The sequence below is a fragment of the Schistocerca nitens genome, chromosome 9 (assembly GCF_023898315.1).
Source record: "Schistocerca nitens isolate TAMUIC-IGC-003100 chromosome 9, iqSchNite1.1, whole genome shotgun sequence".
Taxonomy (NCBI): domain Eukaryota; kingdom Metazoa; phylum Arthropoda; class Insecta; order Orthoptera; family Acrididae; genus Schistocerca; species Schistocerca nitens.
In genome coordinates, this window is record NC_064622.1 from 198,446,940 (window position 1) to 198,472,945 (window position 26,006).

General features: G+C 41.4%; 1 protein-coding gene across 1 annotated transcript in view; it reads left to right on the forward strand.

Annotated features, from left to right (window-relative positions):
* Positions 1 to 26,006, forward strand: part of LOC126203267 (protein sidekick-2-like) — a 794,175-nt gene that overhangs the window by 471,996 nt on the left and 296,173 nt on the right. Inside the window, exon 3 of the mRNA XM_049937521.1 lies at positions 3,217 to 3,350. Within this exon, the coding sequence (XP_049793478.1) occupies positions 3,217 to 3,350 (134 nt within the window). The remainder of the gene's footprint in view (positions 1 to 3,216; positions 3,351 to 26,006) is intronic.

Consider the following 26,006-nt stretch of genomic DNA (forward strand, 5'->3'; position numbering starts at 1 on the left):
AAATATTTAAATAGGCTCCGGAAGCTACATATTTAAAAAGTGAGCAGAATGCACTATTTTACGTGTTTGGTCCTTTAGCAGTACACATTATCATCTGACATTAATCTTTGCGAAGCGAGAAGTCATTAAATTTTATTATGACAACAGATGCGCTCTGTGTATAATTAGAATACAGATTTGAGGAAGAAATAAGAACAGGTAAAGATAACAAACGTAAATAGGAAACTGAGGTAAACCTTTTCTGGGTCATTGGGCCGCGTTGTGTTTCTAGAACCCAGAAGATTTTACCATTTCTGACAACGGCCACGAAGGCTTCAAACTTGCACTAAAGAAATTGTTGGTACAAAACAACGCATCAAAAGCCTATACAAGTGGAACGTCTGTGAATATGTATGAGAAAACCATAATTATAGGTTACAGTGACTAAAATAGTAATTCTTTGCAAGGTATCGTAGCTAAAGACACAGTTGTTACCCTGGGATACCTCAATCTTGTAAAATGAGAACTCTCTTTGTAACTGAACAAATTATTCTACAGCATCGTTTTTTAACTATTTAATATGATGTACAGAAAATGACGAGCAATATCATATCACATTCACAACGCAAATTGAAAGCTGGGTGAAACGAAATACGCAGCGAAGTTTGTGGGTTATTATTAGTTTTAAAAACAAAAACACATTTACTTCCTGCCACAATACTGGAATAGTGTTCCAAGAAGAGGTCCACAAAAATTCGGAAAATGTGGGAGATAAAGTTCTTAGGAAAAATTTTCCAAGTAAACAATTTTTAAATGTTTCCAAGCAAAGTTTTTTCTCCGCTTGCACACGTCATCCTTGGGCAAATAACGACACTGCAACTAGTTTGAATAAATAGTCTATATATGTTGTCGATTACCTGTCTACTGCTAACCTGAGTAAACACAAAAGACTTTTTATAGTTCTTGTGGAGGAAAAAGAACACAAGTTTGTATCTAGAATATAAAGAGAAACCAACAGATATCTCACACTGCAGGAAGTGTATGCTGCAGTGAAATTTTCTGACAGTACAGTGTTCTGTGGGGAACTAGGAATATAACATTTAACTTGGAACTTTTTTCGAGCTGTGTTCCAACTGAGAACCCATTTTCACCTCAGGGTGTGATGATATCCTGACCTCCAGACGATTTCTGTGGAATGACAGTATACAAAGTTGAAACTCTATGCCACGTTAGTCGTAAGAGCAAACTGGTCATTCCTTGCCTTTTTGTAATCAGTAGAGTTTCCATACTGCAGGAATACGGAACTGAAGGCTGTGTCAGCATTTTAAAGACTGATGTAAGCTGTGATTAGTTCCATACTATCACCTCATTGTTTGGCGATAATTACAGTGCCAGCGGTACCAGTTATAAATAACCAGTTAGTACCATATGGTCTCAGAGGTGCGGAATAATGGTGACTACCTCGGTAGGTTGTTATACAGCCAAAGGAGATGCAACCGCGTTTTGCCAACCGATGCAAGTTACTAGTGATGTTTCATTTTAAAGTGCTAGGTGCCATTTAGTTAAAATTTGCTATATTAATATACGTATCAACCAGTGTAATTTAAAATTCTGTTAATATCTTACTTGAAAAAAATCCTTGCTCTACTCATTGTGTTGTACAGCTTATTCTGTATGGTGATTTATCGTTTGAACTTACAGCAATCCACAAATCCGTTTATAACATCGGTAGTTTACAGGAAGTTGTACATACCGGTTTCCTTTGAATTTTTTCCCTTGAGAAATTTGATAGAAGATGTGAGTGAATGCTGTTTGTTCTATGGTTGTACGTGAATTATTTCTCACTTTGTTTCACTTGTTCCGTTGGCTTTAATCAGTAAAAACGCACCTTAATTTCTTCATAAGTGTAAAGTTAAAAAGAGTTATAAATTATTAATACACCGATCTTACTGAGGAACAGCCGTAAATGTTTGCTGTGCATTATTTTATTCCACAGTCGCACAACTATAACATTTAACCAGCATCACAACGTTCTATTGCAGTAGTTCTTTAAATAATTTCGACAGTTAATTTCGTACAGAAGTTACAATTTATGTTTTCAATCTATCTATTTATACTGTGTCATCCACTACTCTGCCAAACATCACTCGAGTTTAATTGAAGTCTTGAATAGCGAAATTACTAAGAATGGAATCTGAGTGATGCTCAGTTAGCTAAACTGGTGGACCGATTATTGGTGAAAGGCAAATATCTCGAATGAAGTCGCAGTCGACTGCGAAAAATAATATTTGATCCACATAAAATCAAACTGTAAATTAGTTTCGAGTGTAATCACCGCAGTAGATGATCGTCGCCATCGTAACATTTGAAACTAATGTTTTGTGACGTCCATCAGTAAAACGATTCTCACTGTGGAAGAGATGCGTGCTAGTAGTACTTGCATTTTCACCGTTGGTAATATGGTTGAATGACGAGGGTTCTAAGAACTTGCTTCTCAGTTATTACGACAGTTAGATGTTTCGAGAAGTACGCTTTTATACCGATATTTTGAGCAAAGCACTTCTCAGTACGGTTAATTTGAATTAATATGTAGGAAATTTAACGGCCTTCCTCAGTAGGAAAGAATAAACTGTGCAGTTAGACAGCTTTCGATGAACCTTAACATTGGATAAAACGTGTGTCAGGTCAAACGTACGAACTATACGGGTTGGTTGGCTAAATACAGAGAATTATTTTTAAGGAACACATTCCATACTGTCGGACACTTGTGGGGTTTGCACACGACTGAGACACTTTTTTCATGGTACGTAGAAAAGTACAGAGAAGTACATCACTACATCAATACAATGTATTAATAAAAGCTGAAAGTCTTGGAAGAAAATTAGCAATCACTTGTTATGAAGCAGACTTTATTGTCTTTCTACATTTACTTATTTTTGAAGTGTTCTGTTTCGTTTCCAACTGAACAGTCCTCAGAGCTGTTGATAAAAATAAAATTACTAATCAAAATATAATCTTCGGTACACTACATTGCAATCCGCAAGACAAATGCCACCTCGTGCCGTCTGGTACATATATCACACACGAATGAAAAATACATTTTAAACCAAATTAACTATTATCTGAGAATATTGTTGTTGTAAATACATGTAACCTATAAAGCATTTGTTTTGTGATGGGTAAAAAATATATAAATGAGAATTTAACTCTGATGTTCATATCGCTTTCTGTTGGCAGTTCTGGCGCCGGCGCACCAACACGGGCTGTACACGGGCCCGTTCTTCGACACGAGCATGCCTACCAACATAACGGCGCAACTAGGCACACATGCCTACCTGCCGTGCCGTATCAAGCAGCTCGGAAACAAATCGGTAAGTTAATGGCTACGGTCTTTGCTCTTGCAGTTTGCGAAGCGTATGTCAGTACTTATCTCAGAGTGACTGCATTATCTTGAAGAAAAAATTCACATTTTCCTCCTGTTCCTGCACGTTATGATCATGGCGTACCAACGTAACTTCCGAAGCTGCTCACGACGCGATTATTGTCTACTTCGTTACAAATCAGACACGCATCGTCGAAAAGTGTGATAACATTCTGAAATCCGCAAGGCATTTCCTTCAGAATGTATCTACTTTAAGACGGTATTATGCCAATTCACACATTTTACGTGAAACATACCTGTTACTGGACAGTCTAATAAGTAAGCAAAAATAACTGGATTAATACGATGTAAATTTACATCATTGTCCCAATAGGTCCTTCTATAATTCTTGATTTCAGAGTGGTCCTTGATTAGTTTTATACGTAATTGCTAAATATTTTCTTGCGAGGTCATTGACTCTACAAATACAATAAGACATTTTATATACACACCTTAGGGCACGGTTGCTGTTGAAGGCCATCGTTGTTAAAGAACAAGTCAACCAGCCCTAGAAGAAGCAAGCATATTACGAGGGTTATCCGGAAACTAAGGGTACATGGCTTGTAGCTTTAGCTTAGAATGTCCGTGGGGAAGTTGGGACCAATTCCGTGTAGCGGGAAGCCAGCGGAAGGAAAGAGCATTCGCAGCAATCAGTAGCTCGCCGATTCGTTTAGTGGTGATTATTAGAAATTAACGTTCTCATTCTGGATCCCACCAAGTGCGAAGGGTATGAACGCTGAACGCCATAGCGATTGATCGTGAAATTGTTTCAGTTTATGGATAGGACGTAATTTCAAGGCAGCATGTGACGAAATGGGTACGGAAATTCACGATGAAGACAGAAGCGGAAGTTCGTCTCTTGTGACTGGTGATGTCCTGCAGAAAATTGAAGAACGTCTCCCCTCTGATCGCCGTTCGACAATTGACGACGTGCATGCAGTTTGTCCAAACATTTCACGAATTATTGTTCATGAAATCGTAACTGATCGAGTAAATTTTCGCAAGTTGTGTGCGCGATGGGTGCCCAAGATGCTTACCAAAGCACAGAAAATGAATAGTCAGTTTCTTTCGCGAATTTCTTGACCGTTTTGAGAGTGCAGGTGACGCTTCTCTTAACTCCATAGTGACAGGAGATGAAACTTGGACGTATCGCCATGCTCCAGAGAGTAAACGACAATCAATATACTCATTCTCCTTCAACCAAAATTTCAAAACTCAGCAAACAGCGAGGAAAATCCTGGTGTCGTGTTTTGGGACAGAAAGGGGGTTCTTCTCGTTGATTTTTAGGAAATATGTGAAACAATAAGTGCTGTAAGATATTGTGAGACCACGTGGAAACTTCGCAGAGTTATACAAAAGAAACGTCGCGGGATATTGACAACGGGAGTCTGTCTCCTTCATGACAACTCGCGTCCGCACACCACTCATGTAACACAAGAGTTGTTGACTTCGTTTGGTTGATATGTTTGAAGCCACGGATATCACAGCCCCCATTTCGCACTTAGTAACTATCATCTGTTTACTAAATTTGAAGTAACAGCTTCGTGGGAAACACTTTTCCGACGACGTCTACGAGATGGAAATTGAAGTGAATATCTGGCTGAAACGGGCGGCAGGATACGTCTATGAAACAGGAATCAAAAAACTCGTCCCACGGATGACAAAATGTATTTAGTTAAAAGGTGATTATGTGGAAAATCCCTCCCCCCATGAACCATGGACCTTGCCGTTGGTGGGGAGGCTTGCGTGCCTCAACAATACAGATAGCCGTACCGTAGGTGCAACCACAACGGAGCGGTATCTGTTGAGAGGCCACACAAACGTCTGGTTCCTGAAGAGGGGCAGCAGCTTTTCAGTAGTTGCATGGGCAACAGTCTGGATGATTGACTGATCTGGCCTCGTAACATTACCCAAAACGGCCTTGCTGTGCTGGTACTGCGAACGGCTGAAAGCAAGGGGAAACTACAGCCGTAATTTTTCCCGACGGCATGAAGCTTTACTGTATGGTTAAATGATGATGGCGTCCTCTTGGGTAAAATATTCCGGAGGTAAAATAGTCCCCCATTCGAATCTCCGGGCGGGGACTACTCAAGAGGACGTCGTTATCAGGAGAAAGAAAACTGGCATCCAAAAAAACGGATCGGACCGTGGAATGTCAGATCCCTTAATCGGGAAGGTAGGTTAGAAAATTTAAAAAGGGAAATGGATATGTTTAAGTTAGATATAGTGGGAATTAGTGAAGTTCGGTGGCAGGAGGAACAGGACTTTCGGTCAGGTGAATACAGGCTTATAAATACAAAATCTAATAGGGTTAATGCAGGAGTAGGTTTAATAATGAATAAAAAATAGGAGTACGGGTAAGCTACTACAAACAGCATAGTGAGCGAATTATAGTGGCCAAGATAGACACGAAGCCCATGCCTACATGCCTACTACAGTAGTACAAGTTTATATGCCAATTAGCACTGCAGATGACGAAGAAATTGAACAAATGTATGATGAGATAAAAGAAATTATTCAGGTAGTGAAGGGAGACGAATATTTAATAGTCATGGGTGACTGGATTTCGACAGTAGGAAAAGAGAGAGAAGGAAACATAATAGGTGAATATGGATTGGGGCTAAGAAATGAAAGAGGAAGCCGTCTGTCAGAATTTTGCACAGAGCATAACTTAATCATAGCTAACACTTGGTTCAAGAATCATAAAAGAAGGTTGTATACATGGAAGAATCCTGGAGATACTAAAAGGTATCAGATAGATTATATAATGGTAAGACAGAGATTTAGGAACCAGGTTTAAAATTGTAGGACATTTCCTGTGGCAGATGTGGACTCTGACCACAATCTATTGGTCATGAACTGTAGATTCAAACTGAAGAAATTGCAAAAAGGTGGGAATTTAAGGAGATGGGATTTGGATAAACTACCTAAACCAGAGGTTGTACAGAGTTTCAGGGACAGCATAAGGGAACAATTGACAGGAATGGGGGAAAGAAATACAGTAGAAGACGAATGGGTAGCTCTGATGGATGAAGTAGTGAAGGCAGCAGAGGATCAAATAGGTAAAAAGACGAGGGCTATTAGAAATCCTTGGGTAACAGAAGAAATATTGAATTTAATTGATGAAAGGAGAAAATATAAAAATACAATAAATGAAGCAGGCAAAAAGGAATGCAAACGTCTCAAAAATGAGATCGACAGGAAGTGCAAAATGGCTAAGCAGGCATAGCTAGAGGACAAATAAAAGGATGTAGAGGCTTATCTCTCTAGGGGTAAGATAGATACAGCCTACAGGAAAATTAAAGAGACTTTTGGAGAAAAGATAGCCACTTGTATGAATATCAAGAGCTCAGATGGAAACCCAGTTCTAAGCAAAGAGGGGAAAGCAGAAAGGTGGAAGGAGTATATAGAGGGTCTATACAAGGGCGATGTACTTGACGACAATACTATGGAAATTGAAGAGGATGTAGATGAAGATGAAACGGGAGATACGATTCTGCGTGAAGAGTTTGACAGAGCACTGAAAGACCTTAGTCGAAAAAAGGCCCCCGGAGTAGACAACATTCCATTAGAACTACTGACGGCCTTGGGAGAGCCAGCCCTGACAAAACTCTTCCATCTGGTGAGCAAGATGTACGAGACAGGTGAAATACCCTCAGACTTCAAAAAGAATATAATAATTCCAATCCCAAAGAAAACAGGTGTTAACAGATGTGAAAATTACCGAACTATCAGTTTAATAAGTCACGGCTGCAAAATACTAACTCGAATTCTTTACAGACGAATGGAAAAACTGCTAGAAGCTGACCTCGGGGAAGATCAGTTTGGATTCCGTAGAAATGTTGGAACACGTGAGGCAATACTGACCTTACGACTTATCTTAGAAGGAAGATTAAGGAAAGGCAAACCTACGTTTCTAGCATTTGTAGACTTAGAGAAAGCTTTTGACAATGTTGACTGGAATACTCTCTTTGAATTTCTAAAGGTGGCAGGGGTAAAATAAAGGGAGCGAAAGGCTATTTACAATTTGTACAGAAACAGTCATAAGAGTCGAGGGGCATGAAAGGGAAGCAGTGGTTGGGAAGGGAGTGAGACAGGGTTGTAGCCTGTCCCCGATGTTATTCAATCTGTATATTGAGCAACCAGTAAAGGAAACAAAAGAAAAATTCGGAGTAGGTATTAAAATCCAGGGAGAAGAAATAAAAACTTTGAGGTTCGCCGATGACATTGTAATTCTGTCAGAGACAGCAAAGGACTAGGAAGAGCAGTTGAACGGAATGGACAGTGTCTTGAAAGGAGGATATAAGATGAACATCAACAAAAGCAAAACGAGGATAATGGAATGTAGTCGAACTAAGTCGGGTGATGCAGAGGGAATTAGATTAGGAAATGAGAGACTTAAAGTAGTAAAGGAGTTTTGCTATTTAGGGAGCAACATAAATGATGATGGTCGAAGTAGAGAGGATATAAAATGTAGACTACCAATGGCAAGGAAAGCGTTTCTGAAGAAGAAAAATTTGTTATCACCGAGTATAGATTTAAGTGTCATGAAGTCGTTTCTGAAAGTATTTGTATTGAGTGTAGCCATGTATGGAAGTGAAACATGGACAATAAATTGTTTGGACAAGAAGAGAATAGAAGCTTTCGAAATGTGGTGCTACAGAAGAATGTTGAAGATTAGGTGGGTAGATGACGTAACTAATGAGGAGGTATTGAATAGGATTGGGGAGAAGTTTGTAGCACAACTTGACTAGAAGAAGGGATCGGTTGGTAGGACATGTCCTGAGGCATCAAGGGATCACCAATTTAGTATTGGAGGGCAGCGTGTAGGGTAAAAATCGTTGAGGGAGACCAAGAGATGAATACACTAAGCAGATTCAGATGGATGTAGTTTGCAGTAGGTACTGGGAGATGAAGAAGCTTGCACAGGATAGATTAGCATGGAGAGCTGCATCAAACCAGTCTCAGGAATGAAGACCACAACAACAACAACATGTGGAAAATCTATGCAAAACCTATATATACTACAACGCATATAAATTGTATTAAAATTAACTCAGTTTTACTACTTCAAAAACTTCTTGCAACCTTATCTTCCGCATTAGCTTCGTACATACATTACTATCCACAGGGGTAAATTAATATTTCTATATTACCGCTTTGACGATCATGTTTGCTATATTTTCGTATAGGTAAAAGAGAGCCAAAGAGGCAGACTATTGTTGCTAACTAATACTTTGATGTAGGTGGTTTGGACTCATATATAAGTTCGTCATTGCTGTCAACTACAGTATCATCAACAGTGTCAAGTTACCCTGTCGTCTCTGAGAAATACCAGACTCGGTAGCATGGCCATTTGACAGATACGTTCGAACCGAATTATTCTATGTACTAAATACAGCAAGGCAGAGGATGCTTACTAGGAATGTTAAGCAGTAGAGAGCGTTTCGTATCGATGTTACATGGCAGAGAGTGCTTCGTAACAATATTGTGTGGTAGAGAGTGTAACTTACCGATATTACATGGTAGATGGTGTTCCTCTGCAAAGTAGGGTGGCTGAAAGTGTCCGTACCAATTTTGCTTACCTGTCTTGTAGAAAAATTGCGTTGCAGAGGATATCTTGTACCAATGTTGTGTGCAGATGGTAATACATCATTGCGAGACGGAGTTTGCTCCGTGATGACTGTGCGTGCCTGACATACAAATGATGCCTAGCAAAGGGCACTTCGTGCTGATGTTTCGTGGTAGAGGGTGCTTCATACTAATGTTTCGTGGAAGAGAGTGCATCCTGCCGATATTGCGAGGGGGGTTGGGTCGTTTGGGGGGTAGGAGACCAGACAGCGAGGTAATCGGTCTCATCGGATTAGAGAAGGACGGGGAAGGAAGACGGCCCTGCCTTGCCAAAGGAACCGTCCCGACATTTGCCTGGAGCGATATAGGGAAATAACGGAAAACCTAAATCAGTATGGCCTGACACGGGATTGAACCGTAGTCGTCCCGAATACGAGGCCAGTGTGCTAACCACTGCGCCACCTCACTCGGTTGCGATACTGCGAGGCAGATGGAGCTTAGTAGGGATGATACGTCGGAATGGGCAGGGAAAGGTCACACAGGTCGTGTAGCTCGCGATTCAGCTGGCGCTGGAGTCGGGCGACCGGCAGTGAAAGGTGACAGGTTAAAAGGCAGGATGAAACCACTTAATTCGACCGGGATTAGCTGCCGTGACCTTCCGCGCTCCATACATGCCCTCCATTGTTAGAGCACTAGGATGCTCCTTGGAGTTTTAGCAGTCCTTTATTTTACTACTTTACTCGCCACATACCGCCCCCTCTGTAGCTGACAAGCTCATAATACCTATCATTGCCATGAGACGTCACTCTAAACGCCAATTACTCTGAACAACAAATCCGAAGTGAAAGTTTGTAAATTGTATGATTTTGAGTTATTTATGTTTATTTCAGTATAAAATGAAACAAAATCATCTCATAAATATTTAGCTCTAGATTTTTAAAAAAGTAATCTACATTTTTGTATAAATAACTCACTAACTAAACATGCATTCATGTTCCAAGATACAGCATAACCAATTTTAAGTGAATAATTACCTGAATTATGTACTGTGTTATGCATTGATAAATTTCAGTGCCATTCTGGAAGTACAAAAGTAAAACATAAAGAAAAATGAAGATAATATGACATGAATTAAAATACTTTGTAAGTCTACTTTGTGTCAGAAGTATGTAAAGCACAAAAGAAAATACATAAATTAACTGGTCACAAATGAATATAAAGGATTACAAATGTTGAATTGTCCGTGTGTACAATATACGCAATTACATATTTTGTTCAGAGATAAATTCATAAAATGACCGTTTTCGCTTGGCCTGACGTTTATACACATATTCGGGAACATCCCTTATGACAATCCAGCAGTAATATGTTTAAAAAAAAAGTAGGGCTCCACTTTCCGGCATACCTCTTCTCAGATGTGCCAATATCATGATGAAATCACTCCCCATGTTTATCACTTATTGCACTACAATCTGTATGGAAGAAGTCAAGATGACTAAGTAAGAAATGGATTTTCAGTGACATGCTGCAACCAAGTTTTTCATAAGATGACAAAATGTTATCTACAATCTCCTTGTAGTTTCTTGCTCGTTTTATATATAAGAACTGTAAATGCATGCTCCTCATCACCTTGTATGATTCCATCAAATGTATGGTCTCCAAAAATCTCTCGAATCTGTGGGCCTAGAAAGATGCCCTCCTTTACTTTGGCATCACTTAAGTAAGGGAATTATTGTCTTACGTACTTAAACGTGTCACCATCTTTGTTCATTCCCTTAACAAAGTTTTGCATGAGACCCAACTTGATGTGCAAGGGCGAGAGCAGAATCTTTTCACGGTCTACTAGAGGTTCACTCTTAATGTTCTTCATATCTGGTTGAAGGGATTTTCTGGTGGGCCATTCATATTTACTGTAATGAGATGCACGAGCTCGGCTATCCCAATCACAGAGAAAGCAGCAATATTTAGTGTATCCTAACTTCACATCTAATAGCAGTGCTACCGCTTTGAAGTCACCGCAAATCTGCCATTGAGAGTCATTATACTTTATGGCTTATAGTAAAATTTTCATGTTCTTTAAGACTCTATCATATCCACACTGTACCCAACTGGAATAGAAGGAAGCTCATTACCAATATATAAAAGCACTGCTTTTAAGCTATACTTTGACGAATCAATACAGGGTCTCCATTCATCAGGGCTGTGATTAATTCTGAGAGCCTTCATTAGACTATTTATGTCTACACATACCATAAGACTATCTTGCATGTCAGAAAAAGAAGTGAATTGTTGCTCCCTTTTGCGGTAGAATGCAACATTTACATTGCTTTCCAGAAAATTGCGCTGCTGCAATCTTGATGCTAAAATCTCAGCCTTAGGTTTAGAGAGCTCCAAATATCTAATGAGATCACTTAACTCATTTTGGGATAAATTTTGTGAATCAACAGTTGATGATGTACTTGGAAGAAACCCTGTATCTTGTGATACACATGGTTCAGGACATTCAGAATCCCTATCACAAGTAATCTCGTACTCTGTCGGTTGTTCAGGTCACTGCCCGCTTCTTCTTCTTAGATATTCCCTTCTTGATAGGAACATATATACAGAAGTAGCAGTCACTGATATGGTTAGTTGACTCACGCCATATCATGGGCACTGCAAAGGGCATTTAACGTCCTTTTCCATGCATCCAATTCCACAGGTTGCTCGCACAAGTGTTGCATATCACATTTAGAGCCAAGGGTTTATCGTCATCACCTATTTTGCACCCAAAATAACAACTGTAAACTTTTTTAATCAGTGGAGTTGTTTGCTGCTTTTGTGAAGCAAATGTCACTTCTCCACGCACACAGCAAAATGTGTCTGCAGTGTTAACACGAACTCGTGGCATTTTTGTTCACTTCAATAGCAATCAACTTGAACAGCTGATAGTTAATCTGGAAACAAATGTGCAAAAATTATTACATGCATTAATAAAGTCACTCAATTTGTAGAGGTAGGAGACAAAAGATCACTAAAATTGGTATCAAAGTGTTTATATCCAAAATATTACACACAAGTAAGACCAGGGACAATAATATAATCCGTTGTTACTAGTTATTATGACTTTGACAAACAATTATAATAGTTGATTTTAAACGTAACATAAAAATCCGTATGTAATTAACTCACCGTAATAAAACGGTATGAAATGAAAACTAGAGCTAATTTTAAATTGTCTTCGTGATATTCGCGATCAGTACATTAGAACTGATAGGAGTTGACTGTTTCCACTCGATTTACATTTTTCATTGCTGCACAGTGTTACATGCCAAACAGATAACAACATCTACATTACACATCCATCGTTACTTAGCGGTAATATAGAGGTTGGACGAACATACGTAATGCCACACACACAACACATTACCACCGAGCGAGGTGACTCAGTGGTTAGCACACTGTACTCGCATTCGGGAGGACGACGGTTCAAACACGCGTCAGGCCATCCTGTTTTAGGTTTTCCGTGATTTCCCTAAATCACTTCTGACAAATTCCGGGATGACTCCATTGAAATGTCACGGCCGATTTCCTTTCCCATCCTACCCTAATCCGATAGGACCGATGACCTCGCTGTTTGGTCGCCTCCCCCAAACCAACCGCCGGCCACCACCAATAAACAACCCATTATCATGCCTAATACGGTGTAAGAAAATAGTTGGCATTAAAAGTAGCTTCCACTCGCTCGGGGTGTGTAAACACATGTCCCGTGTTAATTTCAGGGGAGATGATGGAGGTGGATAGCGATCACGTTCATTTCTCTCCGAAGTGTACCAGCTAGGCTCAGTGAAACGTTGGTACTTGTGGTGGCTGAGTAAATACGACAGTTCAGCCGAGTGCTCACTAAACCAGTTGTGGACGATGCAAGCTGCGTGAGCAGGACTCCTGTCGTCTTACATCACAGCATTCACAGCATCAACAGAGTGAAGCCAACACGGTACCACAGAATTGACCTGATCACCCAAAATGGTAACGTAAACCTTGCCGGTAATGCGATACTGCGGAGTATTCGTGGCCCATGCAATCAACCAGAATTTCTTCCATTGCTTTGGTAGCACATTTTCCTAATATGAGCGTTTGCGTTACTTACAAGTGGTTCTGGAACTGCAGCTTACCCTGCAGCTCGGTGTTTATGAAGCTGCCTTTGTGTTCTTTTGGTGTTGACTACGACCGCGAGTGCGATATTCATTGCTGGTGCGACTTTATCGGTTGTCATCCTATTGTTTTTTTCGTCGCAAAGTCCTTCAACGACCGTCTGACACGCTCACACAACACACTCTTTCGCCCGCGTTGCGACTTACTGATGGTGTTTATCCACTTTCCCTGCACGCAGTACAAATCTTCGACACTGTGCCTATTTGATCACCAAACAAGGGCTAATATCCTTACGGAAGCAGCAACCATACGAGCACCAACAAGTTGCCCACATTCGACTTCACTTAATCCCGGAATAACGCACTCACAGTCACTCAGACTACGACAGACACTTGTAGTGTATACAGAATATGGCACAGGTGTCGCCCATGATCAAATACAACAACTGAACCTGCAAGATTGGCTAGCCGCTGCACTTACGTTCAGACACGCGTTTCCATATTTTTGTCCAAATTTTACACACAAACCATCCTCGTGAAATCGCTTATCTATCAGTGAAATCCATCTCAGAATCGCTACAGAATTTTCTGATATTAGCCTGCACACGCGCACACACACACACACACACACACACACACACACACACATATATATATATATATATATATATATATATATATATATATATATATATACTCCTGGAAATGGAAAAAAGAACACATTGACACCGGTGTGTCAGACCCACCATACTTGCTCCGGACATTGCGAGAGGGCTGTACAAGCAATGATCACACGCACGGCACAGCGGACACACCAGGAACCGCGGTGTTGGCCGTCGAATGGCGCTAGCTGCGCAGCATTTGTGCACCGCCGCCGCCGTCAGTGTCAGCCAGTTTGCCGTGGCATACGGAGCTCCATCGCAGTCTTTAACACTGGTAGCATGCCGCGACAGCGTGGACGTGAACCGTATGTGCAGTTGACGGACTTTGAGCGAGGGCGTATAGTGTGCATGCGGGAGGCCGGGTGGACGTACCGCCGAATTGCTCAACACGTGGGGCGTGAGGTCTCCACAGTACATCGATGTTGTCGCCAGTGGTCGGCGGAAGGTGCACGTGCCCGTCGACCTGGGATCGGACCGCAGCGACGCACGGATGCACGCCAAGACCGTAGGATCCTACGCAGTGCCGTAGGGGACCGCACCGCCACTTCCCAGCAAATTAGGGACACTGTTGCTCCTGGGGTATCGGCGAGGACCATTCGCAACCGTCTCCATGAAGCTGGGCTACGGTCCCGCACACCGTTAGGCCGTCTTCCGCTCACGCCCCAACATCGTGCAGCCCGCCTCCAGTGGTGTCGCGACAGGCGTGAATGGAGGGACGAATGGAGACGTGTCGTCTTCAGCGATGAGAGTCGCTTCTGCCTTGGTGCCAATGATGGTCGTATGCGTGTTTGGCGCCGTGCAGGTGAGCGCCACAATCAGGACAGCATACGACCGAGGCACACAGGGCCAACACCGATCTCCTACACTGGCCGTACACCACTGGTGTTCGTCGAGGGGACACTGAATAGTGCACGGTACATCCAAACCGTCATCGAACCCATCGTTCTACCATTCCTAGACCGGCAAGGGAACTTGCTGTTCCAACAGGACAATGCACGTCCGCATGTATCCCGTGCCACCCAACGTGCTCTAGAAGGTGTAAGTCAACTACCCTGGCCAGATTGAGCATGTTTGGGACTGGATGAAGCGTCGTCTCACGCGGTCTGCACGTCCAGCACGAACGCTGGTCCAACTGAGGCGCCAGGTGGAAATGGCATGGCAAGCCGTTCCACAGGACTACATCCAGCATCTCTACGATCGTCTCCATGGGAGAATAGCAGCCTGCATTGCTGCGAAAGGTGGATATACACTGTACTAGTGCCGACATTGTGCATGCTCTGTTGCCTGTGTCTATGTGCCTGTGGTTCTGTCAGTGTGATCAGGTGATGTATCTGACCCCAGGAATGTGTCAATAAAGTTTCCCCTTCCTGGGACAATGAATTCACGGTGTTCTTATTTCAATTTCCAGGAGTGTATAATAAGACTGTTATCGTTCAAAAAATTAGCAGCTGAACAATTTGGCTGTTCGCAGTTTTGTGAAAGATGATCGTACTGTTTGAAGATAATACTGAACGCAGAAACAATTGGAGATAACACAAGCGTTTAGTGACCGATTCCAAGCAGCAATGAATATATTAAAACGCCCTCGAAAAGACTGGCTAGTCACGAAATAACTGGATTTCGGTTACTAGACCCAGTTACAACCAGTAAAATATCCTGGAAATTCTCTTCGGAGTGGTTAAAGATGAAGGGACCTTTTACATCTATCGTGAGACGGCATCACATTGAGATTTATGAGAATAGCTCGTCCACAAAGCAGAGCGGTTTGAAAACACAATTGTACCAAGTTTCACCGGTCTAAGTCACTTACTAAGTAGAATACAAAGGAACATTGAAAGGACACCTGCACTGTTCAACCACATACTTAAAACTCTTACGCTGACGACACAACGTAGTGCTCTAATAAGCCAGTAAGAGGGGCTACTAGAAAAGCGCTGTTCCTCGTGATAAAGCCTAAAAATTTCAAATATCCGCTTTCTAGTAGAATTAGAAAACAATTTAGTTCCTCCAGCACACACGTCACCACATTAAAATGAGGGACATTCAGACTTGCAGACAAGGAAACCGATATCCATTCCCGCCGTACCCCCCTCCTCCCGCCGACTGTGCGCCAAAGCAACAGAAAGCGAGGGAAATGATTTTGGTACATCGTGTTCTCTTTAACACATACAGTTCGGTAGCTTGCGTTGCGAAAACTTGTATCTTTACCCTTGTGGAGGACCCAGTTTTAAATGCTTTAATGAGTTATCTTCAAGCAACCGTAATTACGGCGTGAAAGTACTTCGAACAAGGAAGTGAAAATTAACACCATGAACAATCATAATCTTAAGATAAATATTCGTTATTACGTTGACATCTACATTTTTTGCAGTTCTGTTTTTTCATTTTCATTCATACTGTGCATGTGAGACACTATTTATCTGTATGTGATCGACGTGTTACAGATGTGCCCATAATTATTAAGGAACCAAAGATATTGAAGTTTTCTAGCGAAAATATTATATTATATGGCGACAAAGAATATTAAAATATTCGCTGAAATCGAGTCACAGTGAACACATGGGTCCAATTCATATACTGTTGTCCGATGCATTGTTGACCCATCCCTGGCATAACGTCTGAGCTGTAAACGGTTTGCAATCAAGCGGAAATAGAATTGTTGTCATTTGTTATTTTAAGTACGTAGTGGAAAATCACTTACAGTTTCGTCAGTATTCTCATCACAAAATCGAGCAATCTATTTAATTACATGAAGATTCTACCTTGTAGACTCTCTACTCAGTATGGTGTAGTATCGTACCTGGGGTATAGTGTACCTAGGAAGACATGATGTTTCCTGGTCGTCATTTCAACCTAGTGAGCAATTTAACAACCACACGAATGTATGTGCTCTAGAAGCCGCCGTAAGTTTCTGGCATTTTCCACCGTTTTTGTTTTTACGGGATATGAGGTTGTGTTCTGTGCAGAATTTGTAATTATTTTTAGTGTTGTGGGGTATATTAAAGCTATTTAGAACATATTGTTAATTCTTCAGTTATAGAATTTTATAAAGGTTAAATATTTCTGAAACTTCTTAACAACCATTATTCGTCGGTCGTGCACAATCTTGTACCTTGAAACGGAAGACGGTCTTTTACTATGGGACATGTGCTGTTTGCAAATGAACCGAGTTTATTTAATGCCGTAACAGTTTTACCTGCCTTGAAAATGAAGATTTGTGTTAGTTTCCAAGAGTTTCTGTTCCAAAATATATTTACTTTGTAACTGTATTTTCATAATGCTTCTGTTTAGCTTAATTTCACTTACTACGTACTGGTGTGTAATAGAGTATTAAACGCATTATTGACGATATTTTCTTTATTGTATCTCTTTTAAATTGTAACAGAATATTATTTAGTAGTTACATGACCGTGTTGTACCTCCGAACATTTCTCACATTTGGATGAACCTTACTTTCACAGAGTATATTTTCTAAATTCATAAAAAGACCGTAGGACACAAAAAACAAATGCTATCACTTAACAAGCGGATAAGAAATTATATTTAACTTTTATTTCAGGGTTGGGTATAGGCAGAAGTCTGAAAAAGCCCCGAAGTACTATATTCTCCACCACTCTAAGCTGTAAGGTTCAAATGGCTCTGAGCACTATGCGACTCAACTGCTGTGGTCACTAGTCCCCTAGAACTTAGAACTACTTAAACCTAACTAACCTAAGGACATCACACACATCCATGCCCGAGGCAAGATTCGAACCTGCGACAGTAGCAGTCGCACGGTTCCGGACTGCGCGCCTAGAACCGCGAGACCACCGCGGCCGGCAAGCTGTAAGGACAAGTATTGCTTACTGCTAATCTTTTACAAGCAATTAGCGGACACTTATTGATTGGTACATAGTAAATGTTTAGAATAAGCTTCAAATTTTGATGCTATCGTTTTTACTTGTGGTTAAAAGGCAGATTCATAACCCCCCCCCCCCCCTGTAGAATAACACTGAAGATACCACATTTTCAAAACGGCTGATCCAACTATAGATAAATTCACGACAAACCGCACAGCGATTGATTATACCCCTTTGTATCACAGTAGCATCCAACAACGTTTACGTAAGGAACCAAATGTACGTGATTTTCAGGTGGAGTTTTGTAAAATCTGCTTTTTGCATGAATTAACATAATAAATCCTATGTCGATTTATCTGACTCAAAATTTATTCATAGATAACAGAGAACTTTGTTGGGTCATCTATGATCTATCCGCATGGCTTCATGTTCCGGTCATCTTCGACTCATATTTGCGTCAAGTCATAAATAATTCTTCCATTCCATGTTGGTTCTCTGATTCATTTGCTTCTTTTACTGTCACATCACTGGTTCAAAACAGGCGTCTCTCCATTGTTTATGAGGAACACTAAGTTCACGAATGATTTTAGCATTAAAAGTCCATTTCTCGAGGCCAAACTTGGTGATACATCTTTTCCTTTTCAGACCACCAGAACTTTCGTACCTAAGACCCTGTTTAGTAGAAAATGTGGCTGTGAACTATGAAGAATGAGTGGAACCTAGTCGCCGAAAAAACATTCCCCTCCCCCATGCCACTGGCATCCTGCCCGCGAAGCATCGTACAGATAGCCTTCTGTAACCTGGTCAGCAGATTCCGCTATTGCAGTCCTTTGTCGGTTCCCTTCTTAAGAGCAAAATCTGTCAGCACAATACCAGGGCTTCTTTCCCGTTAGGCATTGGATCACCGTCTTTTAAAATTGTGGTGAAACAACGTGTTTCCACTACTGACTTTGCTGCTTTGCCTTGGGGCCATAGCAACTGCTGCACTCAGCAGTATTCCATGGTGAATAGGTGGCTAAATTTCTCCAGCTGCCTTCGTTTGGCGATTTTTTGAACGGCTGTGAGCAGTCGTGGAATCCAGCGGTCGGCAAAATTTTTCGTGTTCAAAATGTCGTGCAAGATCTGATCCGTGACTGGTTTTCACTTTCTATCTCTTTGATTGTGCTAGGAGAGGCTTTGACCACCAGACTCTATGATTTTCATGCCATTTCCACTTTCTCGTAGAGAGACTTGCTGGTTACACCGTTCTTCGCCTTTTAGACTTGCTTCACCATAGCCACTTAACCATGTTGTTGATGTTGTCTCCCGTCCGAAAATTGGTTTCATGAAGCTCTCCATGCCACTTCATTCCATGCAATCATATCCATAACTGAATAACTGGTGCAGCCTACGTTCTACAGAATCTGCTTACTGTATTTGCATCTTGGTCTCCCTCTACGATTTTTACCTCCCACAGTTCATTCCTGTACTAAACTGATAATGTCTCTGAAAGTGTCGTATCACCAGATTCCCCCTTCTAGTTAGGTTGTGCCACGAATTTCTTTTCTCTCCAGTTCTATATAGTACCTCCACATTAATTACATGGCCTACACGCATTCTTTTGTAGATTGGCGGCCCAACTCTTCCGATTTAAGAAGTCACCCTCATTTTGCCAACGGCCTTGTCATAGAGGACGGAGGAGCGGACAGACGTTCACAGCAATCTGTCCCTTTGGTGGGAAACTGCCCCTAAAGGCAGAAGAATCAGCAATGATCAACGGCGTGAGGATGAAGAAGGCAATTAAAGACACGCAACGTGTATCCACAGGCCTGTAATTGAAGAAATGTCATGATTATCTCTCCAGTGGTAAAAGATTCCGCAATAGCAACCCATTCAGATCTCCGGGAGGGGACTGCCAATGGAGAGGTGATCATTACAAAAAGATTGAATAACCAACGAAAGGATAATGTTCTACTAATCGGAGCGCGAAATGTCAGAAGCTTGGATGCAGCAGGGGAGCTAGAAAATATGAAAAGCGAAATGCAGAGGCTCTTTCTAGATATAGCAGGGGTCAGTGGAGTGAAATGTAAAGAAGACCAGGATTTCTGGTCAGATGAGTATCGCTTAATATCAAAAGCAGCAGTAAATGGAATAATGGGTGTAGGGTTCGTAATGAATAGGAAGGCAGGACAGGAGTACGTTACTGTGAGCAGTTCAGTGATAGGGTTGTTCTTATCAGAATCGACAGCAAACCAGCAACGACAACGATAGTTCGGGTCTACATTCTGACGTCTAAACTGAGGATGAAGAAGTAGAGAGAGTATATGAGGATGTTGAAAGAATAATATAGTACGTACAGGGAGACGAAAATGTAATATTCATGAGGAACTGGAGTGCAGTTGTAGGGGAAGGAGTATAAGAAAGGTTACAGTAGAATAAGGGCTTTGGACAATGAATGAGAGAGGAAAAAGACTAATTGAGGTTTGTAATAAATTTCAGCTAGTAGTAGCGAATACTCTGTTCGAGAACCACAAGATCCAAAATGGCTCTGAGCACTATGGGACTTAACTTCTAAGGTCATCAGTCCCCTAGAACTTAGAACTACTTAAACCTAACTAACCTAAGGACATCACACACATCCATGCCCGAGGCAGGATTCGAACCTGCGACCGTAGTGGTCGCGCGGTTCCAGACTGTAGCGCCTAGAACCGCTCGGCCACCAAGGCCGGCAGAACCACAAGAGTGGAAGGTATACTTGAAAAGGTCGGGTGATACGGGGACCTTTCAGTTACATTACATCAAGACCGGGAGAATGTATGAGTCTGGCGACATACCATCTGACACCATTAAAAAGGCTGTAAGACAGGAATACAGTATTTCACCCTACTGTTCAATCTGTACATCGAGGAAGCAATGATGGAAATAAAAGAAAGATTCAGGAGTAGGATTAAAATTCAAGGTGAAAGGATATCAATGATACGATTCGCTGATGACATTTCTACACTGAGAGAGAGTGGAGACGAATTACATGAGTGCTGAATGGAATGAACAGTGTAATGAGTACAGAATAAGGATTGAGAGTAAATCGAAGAAAGATGAAAGTATTGAGAACTAGAAGAAGTGAGAACAGGGAGAAAATTAACATCAGGACTGATAGTCACAAAGTAGATGAAGCTTGGGAATTCTACCACCTGGTCAGCAAAATAACCAATGTCGGACCGAGTGAAGAGGGCATCAAAACAGACTAGCACTGGCAAAAAGGGCATTCCTGGCCAAGACCAGTCTACTAGCATCAAACATAGCCCTTAATTAGGAAAGAAATTTCTGAGAATTTACGTTTGGACCACAGAACTGTATGGTAGTGAAACATGGAGTGTGGGAAAAACGGAACAGAAGAGAGTCGAAGCATTTGAGATGTTGTGCTACAGACGACTGTTGAAAAGTAGGTGGAATGATAAGGAAAGGAGTGAGGAGATTCTGCGCAGAATCGCAGAGGAAAGGAATCTGTGGAAAACATTGACAACGGGAAGGGTGAGGATGATAGGACATCTGTTAAGACATCAGGGAATGACTTCCATGGTACTAGAGAGAGCTGTAGAGGGCAAAAACTGTAGAGGATGACACAGGTTGGAATACATCCGGCAGATAATGGAGGACGTAGGTTGCAAGTGTTACTGAGTTGAAGAGGTGGGCGCAGGAAAAGAATTCGTGTCGGGCCTCATCAAACCAATTAGAAGACTGATGAATAAAAAGAAAATTGTCTCATGCTGACGTAATTCGACTACTTTCCATTATCCTCGTTTTGTTTATACACCCTCCTGTCAATACCATGTCCATTCCGTTCAACTGCTCTTTCAAGTTCTTAGCTGTTCCTGACAGAATTACAATGTCACTGGCAAACCTCAAAGTGTTTATTTCTTCTCCTGAGAGTTATATATAATTTTATTTTGTTTCCTTTACTGTTTGCTCAATTTACAGATTGAATAACATTGGCGGTAGGCTACTACCCTGTCTCAGTCGTCTGCCGTTGTGGCCGAGCGGTTCTAGGCGCTACAGTCTGGAACCGTGCGACCGCTACGGCCGAAGGGTCGAATTCTGCCTCGGGCATGGATGTGTGTGATGTCCTTAGGTTAGTTAGTTTTAAGTTGTTCTAAGTTCTAGGGGACTGATGGCCTTAGAAGTTAAGTCCCATAGTGCTCAGAGCCATTTGAACCATTTTTCTGTCTCAGTCCCTTGTCAACCAGTGATTCCCTTTCATGCCACTCTCTTATAACTGCCACCGTCTATACAAGATGTAAATAACCTCCTTGTATTTCAAAGGGAGTACTCCACTCAAGATTGTTAAAAACTTTCTCTATGTCCACAAATGTTGTAAGAAAGAGTTCACCTTTTCTTAACATATCTTCTAAGATAAGTCATAGTCAGTATTGCCTAGCGCGTTTTTACATTGTACCTGAAATCAAACTGATCCTCCCCGATTTAGACTCTATCAGTTTTTCCATTCTTCTCTGAAAATCAAGATTTCGAACTCCTCACTTTCCTCTAAGAAAGTGGCATATCTAGGTGCTAATTTCATTGTGAGATAAAATTTAATTACGTCATTTAAAGTCCTAACATACTCCCAGCCAACTACTGATCCAAAATCAGTCTAATTTTAACGTCTCCTCGTCTGTAGCTATAAATGACGATAGATGATCGTTTCGGTTTTTCGTCAGATGTGGATAACTTCAGCACGTCATGTCAACTTCCAACACAAACATACCCATCTACTGACGTACTGGCGAGAAAGAATTCTATAGGTAGCGTCTCTACGTGTATATCTAACAAAAGTGGTATGTGCTGGGATTGATTCCTGCTCAAGCAAATTTTTCTGTTGAAAAAACCACACATCCAACTATGCTTAATTAACATTGCAATTAGTTGTTGTTCTCGAATCTCCGTCCTGCACCCACTAAGCTAACGACTGATTTAAAAATAAATCTATTTTTACCGCCACCTCATATGAATTAAATAACAATAAATTATCGTTTCGATTTCTGGTCAGAGACAGAAATTTTCCTTACCTCATTAAAACTTTGAAATCTCGCAAACATAGCCACTAGGGTGATGAGGAAAAATAATTCGATAGATAACGTCTCTTCGTGTACAGCCAACAAAGACGAAATGTGCTGCGTTTGAATAGGGCTCAGACATAAAATTTCCCATCTTGTCGTTACAGGTTCAACAGGTTCCCTTCTGGTGAAAAATAATATGTCCGGTAACCAGCTGTGCTTAATTACCGTTGCGATTAGTGGCTGGGTTCGAATCTCTATCCTGCACAAAAAAGTATCTCGTGTCATTAGAAGGCCAAACATGTGCACACATTTGTAACTTGCGAGTTAAACTGTATTTAATCTCTCTGGCTGCTTAATGAAGAAGGACTCTAGATGGTGAATAGCAATCTTATAACTACAGAATATTAATTGCCATACAGTTTAAAGTTCGTACTTTCTAACTTTTGGATATAAGAGATAGTATAAGCGGGGGCAAAGGTGCGCATAGGGAAAAGATCCGAATCTAGTGATTTTCCAACTTGTGAGTGTAGTGTTGCAGCCTTGCATATTCAGTTCAGAGCTTTTTTGGTTGAAGACTCACGTGTGTTGTGTTATCTGTTTGCACTTTTAAGCTTCCAAGAAATGAGAGTTAGTTTCTTGCAACTTACGACCTAAGTATTTACCATGTAATTGGTCGCTAGCTGCCTGCTATAAAAAATCCCCAGGAATTAACAACACCTCGTACATAAGCACATTACCCAAGTCACGCTATAGGCTTAGTTGTCAGTGTAACAAGTTGTCATACACGGCAACCGATACCAGAAGTCTGAAAACAGCGCCACAGTGCGAAGATCCTACGAAGAAGCAAATGTCCGCATGATTACCTTTGCCCCAGAACTTATGCATTTCTTTCTTTAGTTTTAATATTGTATTTGTAAGTTTATTTAATATGTTTAACTGACCTTTGTTTATAGTTCACTATTTCACGCCAACCGATTCGTTATTAATAAGACTAGTTCAACTTCATGTTACAGGAAGCACGAGAGAGAACGTTGCACATGCCGTTGTCTTCTAAAGCTTTAGGGGACGCTAAGAAGCTAATAGAAAGTGAATCTTCCATTCGAATTGCAGTTAATTGTATGTAATACATACATATGACGTAAAAGACCTATCGCAGAATATAAAGCTGAATCAGTGGGACGATTCATGACAGTATTTTCTGAGACAGAGAAAACTGAATTAGCCTTACGTTTAAATAATTCCGTCATTTAGTATATCCGTTTCCCGACAGTAATTTGTAAAACACCAGTTTAATATAGGAATTAAGTTTAATGCAACTGGAGAACATCAATATCGGGAAGATAATGCGGTCCAGTAAAGCACAAATGGATCTTTTTTTCAGCAACTAGGAAACTTTGCAATCTAAATATGCTTCACCCTCCCCCTCCCCAATCGAGTCTATAATGATGACGAAATATGAATATAGATTGTAGACTGAAAAATGCAGAAAAGTGTGGTAAGAAGAAGTCAAATAATAATAATACAACTGGTTTCCTTATGCTAAAAGCTTTTGTATATGAATAAATGATCTGTTAGTGTCATGTTTTGATGTTTAATAAGATTACTATGGTGGAGACAATGATAATGATGATGATTATGATGATGATTGTGATGGTTTTGATGTAGAAAAACATGATAGAAGTTAATAACATCAGAACCTCACAAACAGTGTAATTCTTCTTTAGTTTCCTTTTGTTTGGAATTTTGCCCGATCACAGTAGGCTTGGAGCAATGATCCATTTTCTCCATTTGTAACGTTTTATTAAATATAACGCTAATTTCACTAAGCAGATTCTCGCAAAACTGGACGCCATGAAAAATGAATGTTGATAGATGGCGTACCAACCGGAAACCGTGTTACCTGTCAACTTCAAACTATTCTTTAAAAGTTGACACACGGTACGCCAGGAACGGAAATTTATCGAACACAGTGTCTAGTGAATACTTCTCTGAAGGACTAAAGATAGATAGTGGGTCAATACCTTTGTCACATCTATGGAAGTCGTTGAGATTAGTAGTTGCTTTTAGTACTGGTGCAGTAGTCTGGCAATATGATCATAGCTGTTGCTACAGAAATGAAGGAATACCATTTTGTGTGGTTTCCGAAAAGAGCATTTGAAAGCAGACAAGAACTCCGATGCCGACAGAAGCTAAATAAATGTTGGAATAGCCCATCAGTTCCCTCCTGTGTTGCTAATATGTTGGTCTTTTGTGCAAGCCGGTACCTGAGTTCCGGGGCACAATGGTGCGCTTATTTTGCTTCATTCCAGCGTCTCGTGACTATGCTGGTAAATGTTTTATGAACCTTCAGCCAGTATCCTACATTTCTATATTTTGCGAACATGTATGTCCCATACTGCTTCTCAACAGAAATTACTACTGCAGTGGGAAAATAATTGTTAACTCTTAATATCATCGGATGAGTCTCCTCGTCACTGGAATGCTACATAATATACAGGGTAGTTAGAAACAGTCCGCAAAGCCTGTAAGGGTGTTGCAGGGGAGCGTAATAAATACACTGCCGTTTGTAAAAAGGGCAACACCGAGAAGGAATTACCCGAATAGCGCCACAGTTGGTGGAAGTGGCGACGGTTGTGCGAGCAATACGTGATACGTTTGGCAGCGACATGTGGTACACGTAGGTCGAGCAGAGCCCTCTGGTATCAGTCCGACACGGTCGGTGTTGCGCCTAGTGCAGTCGGTGTAGAGCTGTCACCCAAGGTGGAAACAATAGAGTGAGTGCCACTATGCCCTGTCGACGTCAAAGGGAGCCGTATCGGCATGTGAGCGAGTTCGAACGGGGCACAATGATCTGTCTCCGTGAAACGGAGTTGTCGTACCATGACATTTCCGCTCGCACAGGCCTGCTGCTGCAACAGTGATACGTGTGTGGAAGCAGTGGATAGAGAAAGGTCGTACGCAGCGACGAGCGGGAACTGGACCACGGAACGTGACCACAGCAAGCGATGACCATAATCTTGTCCGCATGGCCATTACGGACGGTACAGCGTCATCCACAGTGTTGGCTCGTCGCTGGAGCACTGCAACAGGTGTGAACTTGCCTGCATCGACGGTTCGTAGCCGTCTGCTGCAGGTTGGACTGGTTGCAAGCATGTCATTACATCGGCTTCCATTGTGCAAAACGCACAACCTCCTCCGACTGCCATGGGCACGTTAACACCGTTACTGGGGTTCTGAGAGGCAACATGCAATCTTTTCGGATGAGTCCCGCTTCAATGTGTCCTAAAGTGATGGCCGCCTACGCGTCCGGTGTCCCGTGGTGAGCGGAACCTGGAGGGTGGCACTGAGGAGCGGCAGAGCGGACAAAA